At 43.8% G+C, this 22217-nt stretch overlaps 1 protein-coding gene and 1 pseudogene across 1 annotated transcript; one reads left to right on the forward strand and one right to left on the reverse strand.

Annotated features, from left to right (window-relative positions):
* Positions 1 to 2590: 2590 nt before the first annotated feature.
* On the forward strand, positions 2591 to 3240 carry LOC137773758 (ras-related protein Rab-9A-like; annotated as a pseudogene).
* Positions 3241 to 13050: 9810 nt separating this feature from the next.
* Positions 13051 to 21771, reverse strand: TRIM15 (tripartite motif containing 15). Its single transcript, XM_068557235.1, has 7 exons — positions 21403 to 21771; positions 19760 to 19855; positions 16956 to 17186; positions 16165 to 16187; positions 14821 to 14936; positions 14431 to 14463; positions 13051 to 13568 (listed from the first exon to the last, which is right to left on the reverse strand). Exons 1-7 carry the CDS (start codon positions 21769 to 21771, stop codon positions 13051 to 13053), a joined length of 1386 nt encoding a protein of 461 aa, XP_068413336.1.
* Between the last annotated feature and the right edge of the window lie 446 nt (positions 21772 to 22217).

A 22217-nucleotide genomic window follows, 5' to 3' on the forward strand; every position in this document is an offset into this window, starting at 1 on the left:
TTCTTTTTGATTTTTTAAAAATTGCCATCTGAAAGGTAGAAGAGGGAGGATTACAGAAAGTACGTCTAAGATTATACTAATGGCAAAGAGCATATTTCTTCCCTGTGCTTTCATTTGTGGACTCATGAATGTTTTCCCTCTTAAATTTATTTTTTCTTTCTAAATACATATATGTAAAATGTGTCGATTATTAGAAGTAAGACATGCATAATTAATTATAATGTCTTAATTCACGTTTGAATCTTGGGAGACAATATTTCTTAGCATAATCTCTTAAATTTTTTATTTTATTTTGGAGTATAGTTGATTCACAGTGTTGTGTTAGTCTCAGGTGTACAGCAAGGTGATTCAGTTATACATAGGCATATATCCATTCTTTTTCAGATTCTTTTCCTGTATAGGTTATTACAGAATATTGAGTAAGGTTTCCTGTGCTATACAGTAGGTCCTTGTTGCTTATCTATTTTACATATAGTAGTGTATATATTAATCCCAAACTCCTAATTTATCCCTCCCTGCCCCTTTCCCCTTCGATAACCATAAGGTTGTTTTTGAAGTCTGTGAGTCTGTTTCTGTTTTGTAAATAAGTTCATTTGTATCATCTCATTCCACACATTAGTGGTGTCATATGATGTTTGTCTTTCTGCATCTGATTACTAGCATATTCTTGAAAATTTAGATATATTTTGTTGGTTGATGTGAACTGTCCCCTAAAATTATACACTACTAACCCTTTATTTATGAAATAATTTCATATTCTCAAAATGCCTTTTACCCTTTCTTGGAAAGAGCTTTTATACAACAATGAGAGATTTTTGAAACTTTTAGGTGATTATTGTATAATTAAAAGCTAATAGTTATTAAAATGGGAACATTTCCATTTGAACAAAGTATTAATGCATTCAGGTCATTGTTGCTTTAATGAGTTTTATGAGTGTCATACTTCTAAAATAAACTGTAGAAGATAAAGTGTCAGCATAGAAGACCCTTACAAAATAATAAAAATGTGTAATAATAAAAATATATGATGCCATCCTAGTACAGAAAGTTGCCAGCAACATTAATTCAACAGATTTAAAAAATTTTTATATTCATATTTTTAAGTTGTTTTTTATGAGCTACACCTGCACATATGGTCAAATATATCTACAGTGCTTATTACAGAGGAAAAAAGAACAGTGCCCTGCCCTATTCCTCTCCCCAGTCGCCTAGTTCATCCTTTTTAGCAGACTATTTTGGTGTTCACCTTCACTTTTTGTAAATAACATGAGTTTGGGGCATTATCCTCTAATTTTACACTGTGGAGAAGGAGGATTTAGCTCTGTTCTCCCTGTTTCTCACCACACACACACACACACACACACTCCCCACGCATTCCCATCCCTTCAATGTAGACCTAACATCGGGTAAGTATAGGGTTGGTCAAAAAGTTCGTTCAGTTTTAAGTAAAATTAAGACACATTTTTCATTTTCACCAAGAACTTTCTTGAACAACGTATTCATTAACTGAACGAACTTTTTGGCCAACCCAGTACTTGAATATGTTCATTACCATGTGTATGTCCAAGCGATTTACACCATGAGGTAAACCATGATTACTTTTACTTCTCATACAGGTTTTCCTTCATATTTAAAAATTTTTTTTTTCTTTTTTTTTTTTTTAATTTATTTTTGGCTGTGTTGGGTCTTTGTTGCTGCGTGGGCTTTCTCTAGTTGCGGCAAGCGGGGGCTACTCTTTGGTTGCGGCTCATGGCCTTCTCATTGTGGTGGCTTCTCTTGCTGCAGAGCACGGGCTCTAGGCGCACGGGCTTCAGTAGTTGTGGCTCGCGGGCTCTAGAGCGCAGGCTCAGTAGTTGTGGTGCACGGGCTTAGTTGCTCCGCGGCATGTGGGATCTTCCCGGACCGGGGCTCGAACCCGTGTGCCCTGCTTTGGCAGGCGGATCCTTAACCACTGGGCCACCAGGGAAGTCCCTTCCTTCATATTTTGATGTCTGAAATAAAAATTTGATGTTTGAAAACAATCTTGTACACGCCTTGTCTTAATATGCCTCCAGTTAGTCACTATTATCGTTGTTCTACGGAGTTAATGCTTCCTTCTGCTTCTCACATGTTCATCAGTGTCCCTTCTTATGGCTGCCTCTTGCATCCCCCCAACGGCCCCCCCCCGCCGCCTTCCTCCTGGGTTTAACTTCTCTGCTTCTGAGAGAGAAATGTAAGGAGATCTCTCAGCAAAGGTTTGTGGTAAACTACCTTTTTTTTTCCTCTGTGAATTTCATTTCCTCCTCATTCTGGAGCTAGAATTTAACTGAGAACGGAAATTTAGTTTAATGGCAATTCTTTCAGAAGTTCGACGGTCAGCAGTGCCACCGACGCGTCCTGCCTGCCGGGTGCTTGACCGGACCGGAGCTCCCAGGCTTCCTCCGTGTGGCCGCGAGAAACTCCCTGCACTCCTATAATGAACCCGGCACAGTGGTGAACCGCTTTCCCTGTTGTCCGTGTCCAGGTGAATCTTCCAGACAGTCCTAGAGATAATGATGATGTTTGAACTGAACAATTAAGGGTTCTGAAATCAGAGATCTTGAGATTAATAATGGCAGGAAGATCATCGCTTTTTAAAGTAATTCTCCTTGGAGATGATGGAGTTGGAAGAGTTCTCTAATGAACAGATATGTGACTAATAAGTTTGATACCCAGCTCTTCCATACAGTAGGTGTGGAATTTTTAAGTAAAGATTTGGAGGTGGATGGACATTTTGTTACCATGCAGATTTGGGACACGTCCGGTCAAGAGCGATTCAGAAGCCTAAGGACGCCATTTTACAGAGGTTCTGACTGTTGCCTGCGTCGATGATTCTCAAAGCTTCCGGAACTTGAGTAACTGGAAAAAAGAATTCATATGCGGATGTGAAAGAGCCCGAAAGCTTTCCTTTTGTGATTGTGGGTAACAAGGTTGACATCAGAGAGCGGCAGGTGTCTGCAGAAGAAGCACAAGCCTGGTGCAGGGACAACGGCGACTCTCCTTACTTTGAAACAAGTGCAAAAGATGCCACGAATGTCGCAGCGGCCTTTGAGGAAGCAGTTCAAAGAGTGCTTGCTACCAAGGATAGGTCAGATCACTTGATGCAGACAGACACGGTCAGTCTGCATCGAAAGCCCAAGCCCAGCTCCTCTTACTATTGAAGTTAGAGAGGTTGCCCATGCGATCTAACCAGCTCACATACATGCACAGATAAGCACAGGGTGGAGAAGAGAATCAGTGTTTGCAGCAATGGATCATGTACTCATGAAATTAAACTAACCATATTGCTGCCTTGTTGGTGGGAGAAGGGACACATCCATTCACAGGAGAATCTACTTACTCAGTAATGGCAACTTACGTTTATAAATTGTTAACGGTTGTCTAATAATGTTTAAATATGCATGTTACAGAGCTAATAAATGAGATGACCAAGGCTTTATAATTAAAACAAAACACTTGAGTATTCTAGAAGTTACTGTTTTTTCCCCGGGAAAATGGAGAACTACTTTTTCTATGTGTATATTTTTATGCAATTAGCATTCTGTTTCTGGTTCAGAGAAAACATGTCCTAAAGCAATGTTAGATATTAAAGATTAAAATCCAATGCATTTGCACTGTAAAAAAATAAAATAAAATAAAAAAGAAGAAGAAGGTCGAGGGTCTATTCCATGGCCTCCGTTGTTGCTGTTGAGAAGTCTGCTGACGGTTGACTTGCTCCTTGGGACGTCTTCTCCTTCTTGCTACTTTTCGGATTTTTCTGTCTTTCTTTTGTTCAGTTTCTGTGTCTAGGGGTAGGTTTGTCATTATTTATCCTGTTCAGTGCCTGTGTTTCTTGAATCTATGCTTGCTACCTCTTATCAGTTCTGGAAAACTCAGACTCAGTGTCTCCTAAAATACTGCTTCTCTCAATTTTCTCTCGTCTCTCCTCCTGGAACTCCTGTAAGTCATATTTTGGAGCTTCACGTTCCATTCTTCAGATGTCTTAATTTTTCTCCGCTTTTCCATTTCATTATCTCTCTGTCATTTACATTCATTTCCTCAATTCGTAAACTGTCTCTGCATTTGCATTTAATCTATTGTTTGACCAAGTCAATAAGACTATTTTCATTTATATTTTTATGTCTAGTTCTACTTGGTTCTTAGCACTAGATTTTCATGTTCTTTTCTTTCCTTTTCGTTCTTTAATCATTTAAAAATTCCCATTTTTAGTCTCTTTTAGATTGTTCTATAGTTGAAGTTCTTGGGGTTGTACTCCTCCAGTTTGTGTCTTCTGGTGTGGAAGGGGGTCATTTCTTCATGTGTTTTTAGTAACTTATTTTGAGCTCCTCTTCAGCAGGGCTTTTTGAGAGCATTCTATGCAGTGCTTCAACCAGGGAACCCAGATGTAATACCGGTCTAATACCATTTTATATTTATTTTTTGGCTTGGGGGTTCGTATCCCACAAACGAAAACATTATCCATACACTAGGCCAGGGATTCTGTTTCTCAGAAGGATTCCCAGGAAAAGCTCCCCTCCCATCTCCTGTGCCACTGGGTGGTTTTCCCCCAATTTATCCATTCTCGGAATGTGCAGTCCTCACAGGGACCTGGCTGTATTCCAGTCTCAGTCTCGACTCTCACAGCCACTCAGGATTTAAAGAGTAAAAACAAAATTCCTTGAGTAGGTCAGTGTACTCATCCGTTATCTTGTGAAACTGAAAAAAAGAAAGAAAATTCTGACCAATCGCTCATAGTGCCACTGGCAGGAATGTAATTGGTTTTTAACATGGTAGTTAGCTTACAATGTGGTGAAGCTCAGGGCGAGTTATACTCATCAGCTATAAATTTAAGATGAAAATTTCAAAAACTCCCATAGCAAACCTGCAGTGACTCTGAGGAACACATAGCCCCTGATAGCTCTTGACCTTCTTGGGGAAAAAAAAAAAGATAGCCATTTTCTCATTTCTTTAATTTTCTGTATTTTAGTTGCCTTATCTGTAAAAGGACATCCTTAGATTCTGCCTAAAGATAGAAACCTGGATCTGATCATCCCTTGAGGCTCTTCCCAGCTCCATGATTTTAAGTCATTGTTAGCAGCGGCAGCAGTAGCACTGTTGATACTTGCACTGCACTAGGCAATGTGCTCGGCACTTTTACATGTATTGTCTCATTTATTCCTGATAACAATCCTAAGGTGGGTTCTTGTTCCCAGTTTTCAGACCAGGAGTCTAGAAGCTCAGGGAGATTAAGGTCTCACCACTAAAGGTCACACAACTAAAACCTGAGTCAGGGTATGAATCAAGGTCTTCCTGTTTCTAGAGCCCATGGTTTTCACTGAGCACAAAGGTGTGAGGTCATTGCTTTCCCAAGAGACCTAGAAGGAAGTATCTGAAATTAGTCCCCATTCCTATGAGATACAAGGCGATACTTAGAGGGTAGAAGCAGCACTCACTCTTCACTCCCTTAGATGGACAGCTCCCTGAGGAGGGGAGGTAAGTCACGAGGTCTCAGAGTTAGAAGGGATCCCATCGCTCTTTAGGCCCTGGGCAAATTGGATGATTTTTCCAAGGTCAAAGTCACTGACTGAGCCAAGATCAGAACAGGAGGCATTCACATCTCCGGGTGGCACCTTGACTTGTTTGCATTCACTGTTTCTTCTGCATAGTTCTTAGAGCCACTCACCCAGTCTCAGAATACCTACACAAAGAGACTGCTGTGAGGGGATGGTGCTGGTGGCAATGGCTTTATTGTCATCATAAGGATAATTAGCTCTTGTGTCTTCTTTCTAATGGTGGTGGGAGAGAATTTACAAAAATAATATTCACTGGTGATAGCCCCATAGTCCCCAATTAAAGATAATCTACACGGCAGTTCTCATTAGTTTAATTTTTTTGTTCTTCTGTGAATTAGAATACATTTCTTTTTTATTTTTATTTTTTTTAAATTGCCTACTCTGACCCCCAGGCAATGAAGCTGCACTTCTTTATGAATTCAGGGGACATCCAGCCCTAGAGATGCAGGAAAGTTGTCCGTGATCAGAGACCACTCCTGGCTCCACTCCTTCCTTCACCTGTGGCTCTGAGTATCTGAGGTTCTAGTTCTGCTACCTCGGTTATGTTTGTCCTAGAGTGCTGGACTTATCCCAAGTTTTTGACTTTGACCACAGACTTCTCTATCACACATGAGAAAAAGAAAGGATAACTGAGGATTTCCTTACTTCTATTGATAAATAGGTTCTGTTTGGTGCACATTTATGTGGTTTATACCAGTGTAATTCTGACTCTGCAGACCAGTCATCTGAGACATCAGTCACTGAGCTTCCTTCCAGGGTCTCATTCTAAGGGAATTTGCCCCAACTTCATGAGCAACATTAGCTGCTTACTAAATGCCAAGCGCTGTACCAGTCCCATTACATGTTGCAATATTGTGATTTGTAAGAAATATATATTTGGTCATTCAGATGTATTTCTCATATATGTTTGGTCTTTGTCCACGGTTTCTGGCTCACAGCTCCCTAAACCCTCAGAATTTCCTGAAGGATAAAAACAATGGGAGCATCTCTTGTTATAATATTTGATCTTTTGTCCTCAGTTCCTGAAAATGCTTCAGAGCCATAAAGGTGAAATGGGCAGCTTGTTATGAATAACAACTGGCTTTATGTTAATGAGGTGACTTTTGGAAATCAACTAAGGATGGGGGCTGGTTGCCAGGGAAACCAACCAGGAAAAGGGGTGGAAATTTCAGTCTCTTCCCCTGATTTCCAGGGAGGGGAGAGGGCCTAGAGGTTGAATCAATCACCAATGGCCAGTGAGTTAATCAATTGTGCCTGTGTGATGAAGCCTCCATAAAAACCCAAAAGGGAGGGAGTTCGGAGAGCTTCCAGGTGGGGAACAAGAATGCTTCCATGTGCCACTGTGCTGGGCCCCAAACTCCACAAGAATAGAAGCCCCTTTGTCCAAGACCTCACCCTATGTATCTCTTCATCTGGATATTGATTCATACCCTTTAATATCCTTTGTAATAAATCAGTAATCTAGTGAGTGAGCAGATTTCCTGAGTTCTGTGAGCCACACTAGAACGTTGATTGAACCCAAGGATGGGGTCGTGGGAACCTCTGATTTATAGCCAGTGGGTCAGATGTACAGGTAACAGCCTGGACTTTAAACTGGCCTCTGAAGTGGAGGATGGTCCTGTGGGACTGAATCCCTAACCTGTGGAATCTGATGATATCTCCAGGTAGATAGTGTCAGAATTGAGCTGACTTGTAGGACACGTGGCTGGTGTCCAGAGAATTGCTGGTGATGTGGGGAAACCATCCCATCCCCCCACTGCTGCCCCACATTGGAACTGGGTTCCAGAACCATATTACATTGATAATCTATTTAAAACTCATAATAATCTGATAGAACAGGTTTTTTGTTTTGTTTTGTTTTTTTTAAATCTCTTTTTCACTTGAGGAGACTAAGATTCTCCTCTTAAAATGAGAAGTACTAGAGGCTTGGAAATACAGTGTAAGTCGTTCATTTGTTTTTTCTCTTTCATACTCAACCAAAAAGTCTTGTCTGACAAAAACACTAGCTCAGGGCAGAGAAAATGAAACAAAGCCCCATCATGACCTGTCTGTTTGGAAAGTCTGAGCTTCTTCGTAAGGTCACTGGACTGAGGCACCGAGGACCAGGACCTTCGGATTCCACTTCCTGAAGATTACAAAGACCAGCTGGGAAACCTGTCAGACAAGTTCCTTTAACTTGTGCCAGTTTTCTCAACCACAGAACAAGAAAAACAAAGTAAGTCCTCTGTATTTCACAGGTTTGTTAAAAGGTTCAAAGGAAGATGTGTATTTTTGAAAAATAACTTTTGACTTGGGTGATGTTTGACAAGTGTTACAATGAGGCATGTGCTGCATATCGTTTTTCTTTGAGGGGGAGGATTGTGAAGAGTATTTATGGTATAATCTCATATTTGTTAAAAAAAAAAAAGCTAAATACACTTGTCTACAAAACTGGCAGGATAAACAAAAATGTTTTACCAGTGGTTATCTACAAGACGTGATAAGAGGAAGTGAAGGCATTAAGTAACTTACCAGGTACCTTGGCCACAACGATTGGCCCTGAGATGGATATCTTATCAAGTGTCATCCAGACACACTGGCTAGTGACTTGCAATCTGGCACAAAAATCAGCACTGAGCCAATCAAAAGCCTTTCTCTGGAATTTGGAGTTGGAATAGCTACGGTAGGTTCTGAGGGGTGAGAGTTGTGATCTTGTGGTGGTGAAAAAGACCTTAAAAACATAAATCACAAAGTGAAAATTTATGAAATTTATTACAAAATTCAAGATTTTAACCTAATGAATAACACCATTATCAAAGTTAACAAATGAGTCGTATTTTCAAGTCTAAAATGAGCAGGTTAATGTCTAAATATGCAAGAAATTCCTGGAAGTCAACAAAAGAAAGATGGAAAACTGAATAAGGAGTAAAAGACAGATAGAAAATTCCAGAAGGTATGCACCCTCACGGGAAGTCAGAAAAAGACAAAAATAAAACAGTAGTGAGAGATCACTTTACAGTCAGCAGGTTTCCAGAAATTAGCAAGTTTGATAATACCTATTGTTGAGGTGGGGTGGAGTGTTACCGAGTCCAAGCTCGCTCCGCTCGCCACCCCACTACAGGCCGAGGAATCAGGAGGCGAGGTGTTGAGGAAAATAATACAACTATTCGGAAAGCCGGCAGACTGAGAAGATGGCAGACTAGTGTCTCTGAAAAACCATCTTATCGGGGTCTGGATGCCGGTTTCTTTTATAGAATCAGAGAGGGATGTAAAGCAAAAAGGCAAAATAGAGAGGGAGAGGCAGTGAGGAAGTAAAGTAAAAAGGGCCATCAGTCTTGTGAAACGTGTCCTGGAATGGCCAGCCTCGGTGAGGGGATGTGTTAATTTCAGCCATTTACAGGTGGGCAGGGTCAGATTGTCTCCTTGTGAGCTGAACAAAGGCACTTTAGTTCAACATTCAGGCGGAGGAGCAGGGTTCCCTGAGTCAGGCCATTATGTGTGAAAGTCAAAGAAACAGATCCAACATGGAGTCCGATTTAGCTCTTCCCTGTTACAGGGGAGCAGAAATCCAGAGCCCCTCTGGCGGAAGTGTAAATGGATATAGCCATTCTGGGGAGCAATTTGGTGGTAATTAAGGAAATTAAGTGTGCAAATACCAGCCATCCTCTCCTGGGCTGTATCTTAGGCTCTTACACGGGGAAGAGTATTAGGCTGTTCATCACAGCATTGCTTTTTTCCCCCCCCCCTCCACACTGCGCGGCATGTGGGAGCTTAGTTCCCTGACCAGGAATCCAACCCGTGCCCCCTGCAGTGGAAGCGTGGAGGCTTAACCACTGGACCACCAGGGAAGTCCATCACAGCATTGCTTGTTGTCATAGGCAGATGTAGGTATCCCAGAAGCCCTTTGCCAAAAGAAAATATAATAAAATGAGGTGATGTGTATAGTAGAATACTATTCCGCAGTTAGAAGCTATAAACTAGATGTATATACAGCAACACAATTAGATCTTAAAAATCATGGTACTGGGTTTTAAAAAGTAAGAAACAGATCTAGTACCGTACTATTTATATATTCAAAGATCCCTCTGTATCCAAGGATACATGGAAAACACTAGAGAGTAGCTGCCTGCAGGGGTGAGGACAATGTGAATGAGAATTGGAGATAAAGGAGAAAATATAAATAAAACAAGAACCTTGTATGGGCTGATGATTATGTACCTAGAATGAAAGAGTATTATTGAGTTAACTCTAAACTGGAAGCCAGAATAAAATAAAGAACTGAAATGAGCAGGAAAATAAAGGACACGAGTAAAGCCAGCAAGCCCGCCTATAGACTGAAAAATGCACCCCACATGCAGAGCCAAGCAAGTGGACCAGAGATGATGCATTGCCGTGGCTCCAGTTCCCATCACATCCAGGCTGCTTTAATCACCGTTCTTGGGCTTCGGAGAGATGCCCCTCAAGTTCCCTATAATCACCCCTCTGGTCCTCTAAGGCACCTCAAGTGTATGTAATCCAGCAGACTGGCAGCTCTTATGAGGGTTCTCTCTCTGTCATTTTTTTTTAATCCCAATTTCCCAATTCATCCCACACACACACACACACACACACACACACACACTCCTTTCCCCCTTGGTATCCATACATTTGTTCTCTACATCTATGTCTTTATTTCTGCTTTGCAAATAAGATCATCTTTACCATTTTTCTAGATTCCACATATATGCGTTAATATATGATATTTGTTTTTCTCTTCCTGACTTACCTCACTCTGTATGACAGTCTCTAGGTCCATCCACGTCTCTGCAAATGATACAATTTCGTTCCTTTTTATGGCCAAGTAATATTCCATTGTATATATATGTGCCACATCTTCAGAATGACCATCATCAAAAAATCTACAGACAGTAAATGCTGGAGAGGGTGTGGAGAAAAGGGAACCCTCTTACGCTGTTGGTGGGAATGTAAATTGATACAGCCACTATGGAGAACAGTATGGAGGTTCCCTAAGAAACTAAAAATGGAACTACCATATGACCCAGCAATCCCACTCCTGGGCATATACCCAGAGAAAACACAATTCAAAAGCATAATTCAAAAATATACACACACCCTAATGTTCATTGCAGCACTATTTACAATAGCCAGGACATGGAAGCAACCTAAATGTCCACCAACAGAGGAGTGGATAAAGAAGATGTGGGATCTCTTTTTGCCTCCTGCCCAGTAGTGGACAGAACACATCACTCTCACGTTCCCAAAAAACAGCAGTGCTAACAGAAGTATTGAGATCAACGGAGATTGTGCTGAGGAACCTGCAGAGGAGATACAAGGACGGATTTACAGCACAAACACTGCAACACAGATATCCTCAGACTCTCGGGTGGGGCGGGGGCACCAAATGGATTATTTTCCTCCAGGCAGCTCTCGGTCCTCATCCTTGGGTCTTGGCTACTCCTAAACCTTCCCCTCAGGCTTCTACATTCTCTTTGCTTTATACGGGGCAATTTTATTTTGGCCCAGAGCCTCTAAATGTGCATAACCACGCCCCTACGTTTCCTGGACCACCCTAAAATGAGAAGTACTAGAGGCTTGGAAATACAGTGTAAGTCGTTCATTTGTTTTTTCTCTTTCATACTCAACCAAAAAGTCTTGTCTGACAAAAACACTAGCTCAGGGCAGAGAAAATGAAACAAAGCCCCATCATGACCTGTCTGTTTGGAAAGTCTGAGCTTCTTCGTAAGGTCACTGGACTGAGGCACCGAGGACCAGGACCTTCGGATTCCACTTCCTGAAGATTACAAAGACCAGCTGGGAAACCTGTCAGACAAGTTCCTTTAACTTGTGCCAGTTTTCTCAACCACAGAACAAGAAAAACAAAGTAAGTCCTCTGTATTTCACAGGTTTGTTAAAAGGTTCAAAGGAAGATGTGTATTTTTGAAAAATAACTTTTGACTTGGGTATTGTTTGACAAGTGTTACAATGAGGCATGTGCTGCATATCGTTTTTCTTTGAGGGGGAGGATTGTGAAGAGTATTTATGGTATAATCTCATATTTGTTAAAAAAAAAAAAGCTAAATACACTTGTCTACAAAACTGGCAGGATAAACAAAAATGTTTTACCAGTGGTTATCTACAAGACGTGATAAGAGGAAGTGAAGTGGAGAGAGGGACTTTTCACTCTTTGAAAATGTTTGAATCTTTTTAAAACCAGGAGTACAGTATATACTACTTTTATAATAAACATTAGGCAATACTACTACTGTTACTACTACTACTAAGTTGGACTACCAAACAATTTGATTTTTTTCTGGGTTAAACACAGCGTGGTTCTGCCTGTCACACAAGGTGACAGAAGAAACCCCAATACCTCTGGCTTCTTTTGTATCAAGGACTTCTATTTGCTCAGTTAAATTAGGGGTAATTATTCACATCCCAGTGATTCGTATTACAATTTTGTAATGAAATTCACATATGGTACCAGCGCTTAGAGTATCTTTAAGCCATCTGACCCCACACTTCAGGAGCAGGGCTCATACGATACAAAAGGTAATATTGCACATAGATCTATACTAGAGGGAACCTGACTGGGGATGAATGTAGATTTTTTCGGAGCTTGGGGTGGGAGGGTGGGAATGTAAGTGTTAAACCTGAAAGAGAGCTAGAATCAGAAAGGGTGGAGGTGGTGTGAGAATCATCATTACAGAGATTCATACTTTGTGAAGGTATTTTAATGTGTGGTTAGTTTCTGTGTCCAATAATAGTAACAACAGTAACAATAATAAATATTTAAGAGGTTAGTTAGAACTGAACACAAGCCTCGTTTTATTGAAGAATGGGATCTGGCTGGACTGCCCTCAGGCAAGTCCTGAGTAAAAGAACCGGCAGGATGTGTCTGGGTCACAGAGATTCCACTGGCTTTAAGCCTTTCCTTCAGCCCCATCAGCACTGATTAGACACATGAAACGCAGGAGTCTGGGTGGGTGGCGCACTTATTTAGGACATTCTCTATGCGAAAGAGAAACGAGCAGAGAGGAAGGTGACCTGGGTCCACCCAGGGCTGGATGAAGAGGCCCTAAGATCTGTAAAGGCGGAAGTATCTCCATGTGTAAGCCCAAATAAAAACAGGCAACTGAAAAAATTAGTGCAAACTCCACAAAATTCTGCTTTTTCCCATGACGGTTATTTTGAAGCTTTAAACAGTTTTATTTTAGATTTTTTTCCCCTTAAAAACCCACTGGCTCCCCAGCTTTGCGGGTGTCCTGGGCACAGCCTCGCCTGCCTCTGGTTCTCCACTCGGAGGTGCACAGAAGGCAGGAGCGTCAGCAGAGGGGACCAGGAACGTCAGGGAGTTGAAGGACATAAGATAAATAAAGTGAAAAAATTACAAAGCCACAGGGACTCGGAGATCCTGTGTCCTCCCGCCGTCTTGGGCATGACGACTCGCCCAGGGGTTGGAGCTGGATCCCCGGGCGCTGCACCGCCCTTCGGACGCTCAGCCTCAGCCTTTCAAAGTAAGGCAAGAACCTTTTTTCCAGACAGCGAAGAAAGGATAGACTTTGCCGGAGAAGGAGGCGGTGAAGGTGAAGATGGGCGCCTGGGTCTCGGCGTCGAGCAGGGCCAAGCTCCCCGCCTCGTAGTCCAGGGCGACGCCCACGAGGCGCGGGATCTCGCTCAGCGGCAGGTCGGTGCCCGGCGAGGTGCTGGCCCAGCACTGCTGGTGGGAGAGGATCACCGCCCAGACGCCCTCCTCGGCGCTCAGACTCTGCTTCCCTTTCCTCCTCACCTCCTCCCCGACCACCCCCACCGTGCAGCCGCCGCCGTCTCCCAGCTGCACCTCCACCTGCCAGCGGTGGCGCCCCGAGGAGAAGCCGGGGCAGCCCAGCACCACCGGGAGACCCTCGAAGCGCAGGCGGCTGTCGGGCAGGTTCTGCTTCCGCCGGGTATACTTCACAGACTTCCTGTCCTCGGAGAGGACCAGGCTCTGGCTGGCGGTCTGAGGGTCCAGAGTGACAACCCCTATTGGGAGGAAGGCGTGGCCATCAACAGAGCTGGCGGCACAAAAAATGCCCCTAGAGCACGTGTGCTGTGAGTGCGAGGCAGAAGGAGCACCGGCCTTGTGCAGCCTGCCATTGTCCCGGCTCCCGGCTTCTCAGAACCTCAGTTCCCCCTTTTGTTCCAGGAGGCAGAGGACGACAGCTCTACCTGACCCGCAAGTGGTGCTGTGCTATAAGGCTTTGCTTCTCAAAGTGCGGTCCATGGACCAGGGGCATCCGCTGTGCCTGGGAGCTTATTAGAAATGCAGAATCTTGGGCCCCATCCCAGACCTAGTGAATCAGAATCCGCATTTTAACAAGATCCCCAGGTGAGTTTCCTGCACATTAATTTGAGAAGCAGAATGAGGTGATGTTTGGGGAATAGTTTCTAAATTAAGCACCAATTTAAAAGTAAATGCTATTTTAAAAATTGTTCAATATTTGTCCAAGTCAATAAAGAGTCCAGCGCAGTGCTGGGCAAAAAAAACCAAGCACTTGATAAATATTTTTGAATAAATAATATCTATACAAGTAACTAATATTAATTGAGCACTTACTATGTGCCAGGTATTATATGAAGCTTTTTGCACACATGAATTCATTTATCTTCAGCTACTTGTGGGGTGGTACTATTATATTTTCTATTTTATAGATAAAGAAACTGGGACAAAGAGGCTTAATGACTTGTTAGTGTCTCATAACGAGCAAAAGCTGGAATAGAGAACCCAAGCAATCGGGCTCCAGAGTTCATATCTTTAATTGCTCTGTTTGCTGCCTTGGATTGAAAGGATGAATTCACAAACAGAAAAAGGAAAGAACGGCTCCCGAAGCCCCCAGGTGTTTACCTGTATCTGTTTCCAGATGATGCACCAAGTTTTCTGAGGGAAGTAAAAATAGAAAGATCTGTGACTTATTATTTCTTATAGGCACCCAAAAGGGCGATGTGGCCTGGGAACAATGTGAGATCAGGGACAGGAGAAGGCTTGGCTTCTGCTATGAAAGAGATGTAGTCCTCACCTTCCTGCCTCTCAGTGCAGTGCCTGTCCTTGGGGAGAGGAGATGCTCGAGGGAATGGTCTCCCTGGGCAGAGTAGGATCACTAAAGGAGGGCCTAAGGGATGGAAGATGTCTTAGGGGATGGAAGCCAGGTTTGGAAGGTGGGGAAAGATGGAGCTGGATGGAAGGCAGATGGGCAACTGATGGGAATGGGGAAAGCTGCTGCCCCTTCCTGTTTACCTGAGAACGCCCTCATCATCTCTGGGAGGGTGAGTATTTTCCTGTGGAGATCGCGGATCTTTTTGACAAGGTCAGGAGAAATGGCCTCTGGACTCACAAAAGTCGTCATCTCATACCTGCAGACAAGTTGGTAACCAGTTAGGTTCTAATTCCAAAAATAATGTTTGGGTCATCCAGACCCAATGAGGCTAAAATCAGACTAAAGAATCTTGGCATCTGTGGTGAATAATTAGATTGAGTATCATCCCTTTATCTTTGCTGGAAATGTGTAGCTACTAAAGCAAGAGCATTTCAGCTAGACCTAAGAGGAACTAATGGTAACCACTCCTCAAGAATTAGAGGTAGGTGCTTTAAGAGAATCGACATGCGGGGCCCAAAAGGGAAGAGATCATTAGCCTCTAGAGGGCGGTACAGTACCATTTGAAAAACAGCCTTACACAGTCTTTCTAATTTGTGTGCTGTTCCGTACAAAGGGAAAGGGGTTGTGCAGGGATGAAAATAGGAGGTGAAAGAAATCCTATACTGCAGTGAAAAAGCCCTCAATTCTGGTTCCAGCTCAGTCTTTGCTTGTCAGTCTCTGTGTGACCTGGGGCAAGCACTTCCCCTCTAGGTTTTAGCTTCTTCATCAGACCAGAAGACCTTGAAGGCCCTTCTAGATCTATATCTCTGACACTCTTTGAAAGTATGTTTAGAGAACTTCCTGATTCATGGACAGCTGAGTTCAGCCCCCCTACACGTACACGGGCACACAGTATATGAGAAGTCTTCCCTAGCTGCTGTGTCTCTGCTCAGCCCACGGCAGACTGCTGATGTTTAGAAAGGAAAGGAGCCCTGCTATTTGTAATGCCTCTCAGCTGCTGGTAGCTGTCCTTTTATTGTAGCATTTGCAATTTTGAAGAAATAGGAAAGTTGAGTGGGAAAAATGATTGAAAGAACGGACTGGTCTTCCCAAGTTTTGTGCTTATCATATTCTATACAAAATATTTCCCCTTAGGCTATTTTTTTTTATTTATTATTTTTTTTTAGACTGACATTTTAAACGGTGTTAAATACTGACTTAAGCACTAATAATTTCAGGGATTAAATAAAATGTTCCTGGATCAGCCTAATGTAATTGTTATTTATAACTTCACTTCTCAGGGAAAAAAGTGAACCTTAGAATACAAACCTCAGTAAATTGGGGCTGTTTATGTGTGAGTGGATGAGAGAGTGTATCTGTCAGAGTGCTTTTGCTTTTCTGGGTAGCCACCTGTGGGGGTGGGGTGGAGGGAGTCAGTGAGTGCCCCTCCCCCTTCAGTCTCAATGTCAAGTGTAAAGCAGGTGGGACTGGGCAGTGGGCCCTACCTGCTCTGGTTGACTCTGACATCCTACAAAAGAAAAAGATACACTTAGTTTCCACACATCCTTCCCATCAGGGATTCTGTACATCCTTTCTTCGTTAGCATATCAGCTCAAAACTCTCCTCCTCCAGAGAGGTGATCTTTCTAATTACCTACTCATCAGACTGTTCATTAACATCATGCTTCCGTACTAATGTGGGACTGTGTTGTCAGTTCATCTGAGCTGCTTTCTCTGTCTCTGCCTCATCCTAGGAGTGTGTTCTGCCTCCAACAATTAGGAGATGGTGGTTAGCAGGGACCAGGCCTTCAGTTATCAGCCAGACCTGATGTGAAACAGGATAATATAATGATAATCACAACAGGCACTGTTTACTGAGTCCTTTCAGTGAGCCAGGGACTACGCTAAACATTTTGCATGAATTTTTTTTTTTTACAGTCTTTGCAACAACCCTATGAGGGAGGTGCTATGATTATCCCCATGTCTAGAGAGGTTACAAGATTTGCCAATGTCACACAGCTAGATGAGCTGACACTCAAGCCCTTGACTACAAAGTTCACTCCAAAGCCCTTGGCGTGACCATGGTGCATGACATGGGAAAGTCATCCAGCCTTTCTGGGACTACATCTCCGTAACCTCTCTGGGCCGAAGGAACCCAATAACCATCAGTCCCTCTCATTAGAAGTAATCTTTGCTTCCCTTTCCTGTCTTTCTCCAGCATCTTCCAGCCCCCAGCATGGTGTCCCCTTCCTGTGGACTCCCTCTCCTTTCCCACGAGCTGGTGGGCTGTCTCTCACTTGTAGAAGCTCACTTGCTGGTTGCTGACTCTTCTCCTCCAGCTCTTTGACCTGGGCTCCAAGCCGGGTGACTTCCTCAGAGAGCTTCGAGATATACTCGCCCCTCTCCTTCCAGATCTGCTGCTCCAGCTCCGTCAGCCTGGCCAGCAGGAGACGCTGGTGTTCCCCCAGCTCCTGCTGCAACCTCTCAAAAGCCGCTTCCACCTGCTGCTTCTTGCTTTCAATCTGAGTCTGCGAGGGGTAGAAAGACAGGCATGGTTAGGGAGAAGCTCACAGAGCTGCGTTCCCAGAGGATCATCTATGAACTTGATTAAAAGGGATAGGGAGTAACTAGTTCCAAGGTTCGCTCTCCCAAGTAATACTGTGGTACAAGTAGGTAGGTGTCAGGATAAACTTACCAACGATGAGGGCGATGCTCTTGTCTCACCTAGAGATTCTAATAATAATGCACATTATGCTCTCAGAGCCATGTTGAACTTTTCAAACATCCTTCCACATCTGCAATACCATCCTACATCCTAACCCTCCCATACCATCCCTAGAGTCAGGTGGAGATGATCTCTTAGAGAGCAGTTGAAGCGAAAGGAAGCTGTGATTAGAGCACAGTGTGGCATTGTTCTTAGCCACCGAGGTCGCCATCTACAGGGCATATTTTGATGGGAGTTGAGGGATGCTGGAGACATCTTCCTGTCCCCAAACTCTGTCTCCTTGGTGAAGGGACCAGAAATTCCCACACTGTGGATTTCCTCCTGGAAAAATTTGTAGCACGAGAGAAGAGATGGGAGGGAGGCAGATATCACCTCACCATCAGCCTACTGTCTTCAGGGTCAGCCTTGTGGTCAGTACTGGAATGCAGACACTGATATACACTTTCCGGCCGCAAGCTTCCTATCTGAAGGCAATGCTTTCAGGCAGACAGACTGTAATGGGAAGAGCAATGGACTAAGGGTCAAGAGACCCAGGTTCTAGCCATTTCATTATGAGACGGCTTTGCCGTCTGACCTTGGGAGCAGCACTTTTCTGGACGTCAATTTTCTGCTCTGAAAAATAATGGCTGGCAAGACGGATCCGGGATTAGAAGATGTCAGAACCACTTCCAGCTCTCATGTTCTGGGATTCCATAACCTTGACCCCAAATGCCCTTCTGCAGAGGCAGGGAGGTGAATAAGAACAGTCGGCCTGTTCCTCCCAGCCAGGCAACGGATACTAGACAACAAGCTTCCCCAGAGTCTGTTAAGAAAATCCCTAAATGGGGATTTCCAAGTGGGAGAAATGGGTAAATTGTTTTTGTTTAAATAAAGTGAATTTTAAAAACAAATAAATAAAGTGTCAAATAACTTTATTCTGAAGTTTGGCTAGTCAGGTAGACTTATGAAAAGCATTTTTGAGCACTAAACAGTATGGACATAATTTTCAAATACTATTTGAAAATTATTATTTTCAAATAATGATTAAAGTTATTAAATTAAATTATTATTTTCAAATACTATTTAACATTTAATATTTCAGAAAATATTATTTAACATTGCAAGGTTTTAGGCCTAAAAAAAGTGCCATTAACTTTATGAAATCCTACAGGTCATATTTTCTCAGCACTGGGAATAATAATTTAAAAAACCATCAGTTAATGTATAACCAATAAGTACTACCTAGCTGCATGAAAATTGAACTTAGGATCGTTTTAAATAGCTACTGGATTAGACAGAAAATCCCAACTGAGATTACTTTTACAGAGTCAAAGAAGTGCTAAGGAGGAAGCATTGAAACTAGAGACAAAAGACTAAATCCACCTAATTCTACCAAAACTACCTTAATGTTACAGGAAACAATGTATACATATGTCAAAACATCATGTTGCACACCTTAAGCATATGCATTTTTATTTCTCAATTATACCTTAATAAAACTGGGGTTGGGGGAGGAAAATGCACCCTTAAAAGAAAGAAAAGAAAAACAGTAATTCTGGCCATGTACATGTGTTATTCATTAGAGTGGAGGATTATCACTTCAGAAATTTGTGCAAAACATAAAAACACTTTCAAGAATTAAGAAAATAGTTACACTCTACAAATAACGACATTATCATATGATATATGGGGGGGAGTGGTGTTCTAAATGAAGAAAATCAGGATTTCTTACAAGACACTGTTCTGTCACAAATGTCTGTGTGAAATATTTTACTCATGGATGCTAGGTGGATATTTGATGTTTTAGAACAAAATTATATATATTCCCAAAAGTCATTTAATGCAGACAACTAAAAACTCTCAAAAGTTACAAGAATCCTTAAAATGTCCAAAAGAGCTGATGGGAAAATTTGGGAACTTCTTAGGACCAGAAGTAAACAAGAGAAGGATCCAGAGGAGTGATCAAACTGAGAAGCCAGTGCTCCTTCCAGATACTGGCGGATCACATGGCCCTCACTCCTGTGTGGATCAGCCACCCTGCCCCCCTTGGAACAAAGAAAGAAAGGTGTTGACTGGAGACATCCCAGATGTGGGGTCCCCAAATGTGAGAACCACAAGGAAAGCTCACAAGAAAATAAGCAACAGGATGAAGGGTCAGAAGAAATTAAACATCATATAAACTTCAGATATTAGAAATATATTTAAAAGGTTTAAAGACAATGGGAATAATAGGAAAAATAATTAATTTGAAAGAGCAAAAAAAAAAAAAAAAGAAAACTGAAAAAGCATATTTGGAAAACAACCAAATAGAAATCAAACAGTTGAAAATTAATTAAAAAGAAAAGAAAAAACAAGAAAACCCCCAAAGGAGAAGGCAGCCAATGATGTGGCCTTTACCAGGAGCACTTGGAGCTTCTGGTCTTCCCGGCTCTTCATGTCTTCAATCTCATCTCTCTCGGTTCTCAGAGCTTCCAGCCGACTCCTGAGACGGTCCTGTGGAGAGAAGAATGGGCAGAAAAAGGTGGTTTAATTCATAATTCAACTCACAGGTATTAATTGTCTACCATGTTCCAGGCACACCGTTAAGTGCTGAGGAATTCAAAGGTGAAAAAGGCCCAGTTCCTCTCCCTACAAGACCACCATCGGGACTTCCCTGGCGGTCCAGTGGTTAGGACGTGGTGCTCTCACTGCCCGGGCCCTGGGTTCGATCCCTGGTCAGGGAACTAAGGTCTCGCAAGCTGCACAGCACGGCCAAAATATAAAATAAATAAACAAATAAAAATAAACAAATTAGAAAAAAAAAGACCACCCTCTAGAGATGGAGTCGGTCACAAATGATTAAAATACAAACGGACAAATGCAATAATCAAGGTGTGCACACAGTGAGATGGGAGCACAGCGGAGGGGACAATTCTGCCTGTAGGGACAAGGGAAGTGTGTCGAAAGCAGAAACCGGTTACAGTGGGTCTTGAAAGATAAATTTCCAGTTGGGTAAGAGAGGGGGAGGAGAGTACTTAATGCTTCTGAACTGTACACTTAAAAATTGGTAAAATGGCTTAAAAAAAAAAAGAGTCAGGGGAGAGGAGATCTTTCCAGGAGGAAGGAACTGCATGTGAAAAATATTAGAAGCAGGAAAGAGTGTTAATTCAGCAAACAGCAGGTACATAACGGTCAGTTTGTCTGGACACATGGTGCCTGGGCAGGGTGGCTGACAGACAAAGGCAGGATCCCGACTCCAAGTGGCCTTGAATGCCTTGCTAAAGACTTGAGATTTCTTTGGGCACTAGGGATCCACGGAATGATTGTGAGCAGGGCAGCGACATTATGGGCTTTGTGTTTTGGGAAGCTCTGCCTCGCAGCAGATTGGAGGGTGAGGGGAAAGGTAAGAATGCAGACAGTGACCTTGTTGGAGCCTCTGGGTGACAGATGGTGAGAGACTGGATTCGGCAGTGGGGGAAAGGCAGAGGGAAAGATGAGAGATATTTCTGAGGAGGCCACTTCCAGACCTGGTGACTGAGTGACAAGAGAGAGATCTGAGGGGCAGACAGGAGTGGATAATGTCCCCAAGACCAGATGGGTTGCTGTACTGCCACACCTCCCTTTCTCAAAAAGAAGAGCAGTGCTTGTTGGATGCCTTCCCCATCCCTGTCTTCTCTCTGAGCTCCAGCAGTCAGGGCCTTGCTAGACCCCATATCCAGTCTGGATCCAGGGAGACAAAGGCCACCCTGCCCATGACCTGCAGGACAGCCTGCTCTCCTTCCTTCCCTAGAGAGTGAAGCCATGGCTACAATTCTCTGTGCTCCGTCACCGCGAGGTCTTCTCGGGGCTGGAGCTGAACTTCCCCAAGACGTGAAAGGCCACGCATCCAAGTGGAAGGAACCACATCCCCCTCAGTCTGAGACTGCCCCAGGGTCCCAACAGCCTTGGGGTCCCCTGATGTGGAAGCTGTGCCCTTCATGAAGATCCCCGCCCTATTCCCTTCACCACCTTGGGGTACTGTCCTGCCTCAAACAGCCCCAAGCTGACCCTACCCTTCTTACCCGGTAGGGCTGGATGGCCTCGTCCAGGAAGCCCACGACGTGGGCCTGGTGGGAGGGACCCTCCCGGCAGAACACACAGAGGAACTCGGCATCATTCTCGCAGAAGAAGTAGATCTTCTCACCATGCTCCTCGCAGTAAGTCTCCCCCAGGGGGCCCAGGGGCACGGGGACCAAGATGGTCTCGGTCTGCTCCTTCTCCTTGCAGAGGGGACAGAGCAGGACCCTGCCGGAGGGCTGGGCACCCATCTGGGAGGGTGGGGGGAGACAGTGCCGGCAGAAGGTGTGTCCACAGGTGGCGGTCACTGAATCCTCCAGGGGCCCTTTGCACTCAGAACAGGCAGCCCCTTTGTGGGAGGGGGTGGAGGGCATCATGGTGCCTTCCCCAGCCCATCCACTGAGGCTTCTGCCTCAGTCCACATGAATCCTCTTTCCCTGAAATTGAGTCACTTTTACGAGTCACAGAGGGAAAGGAATGGGAGGCTGAGAGAGGGGAAGGCAGGAGTGTCCGGACAGAGAAGCCACCTGGCTCCACCTCTTGTGCTTCCCAGAGTCCTGGCCACCACCTATCAGCTGAGCGGGTCCAAACTCCAGGGCATATCGAATTACCCAGCATTTCCCAACAGTGGCCCCGTCAGCCAGTTCTCCACTCCTTCTGGTCCTTCCGGCTCCTGGGGTGGGGAGCAGAGCAGGCCATGAGGTCACAGGGAGATGGGGTTTCCTGGAACCCCTCCCTTGACCACAGTGGGGTGGGGGGAATTGCCGAGGAGACGCTGCTTCCTGTCCGGCTGAGCAGGTGGGAGCCATAAACTTCTGGC

Source organism: Eschrichtius robustus, chromosome 12, assembly GCF_028021215.1.
Source record: "Eschrichtius robustus isolate mEscRob2 chromosome 12, mEscRob2.pri, whole genome shotgun sequence".
Lineage (NCBI taxonomy): Eukaryota > Metazoa > Chordata > Mammalia > Artiodactyla > Eschrichtiidae > Eschrichtius > Eschrichtius robustus.

What these genes read in the sequence shown, in the direction of transcription:
- TRIM15 (XM_068557235.1), bottom strand. Translation starts at nt 21,771, where the DNA reads ATGCCCTCCACCCCCTCCCACAAAGGGGCTGCCTGTTCTGAGTGCAAA. An exon ending in AGGCCATCCAGCCCTACCGG is followed by an intron (nt 19,856 to 21,402) that starts GTAAGAAGGGTA and finishes TTCTCTCCACAG; the next exon opens with GACCGTCTCAGGAGTCGGCT. An exon ending in TCATCTGGAAACAGATACAG is followed by an intron (nt 13,569 to 14,430) that starts GTAAACACCTGG and finishes TCCTCCCAATAG; the next exon opens with GGGTTGTCACTCTGGACCCT.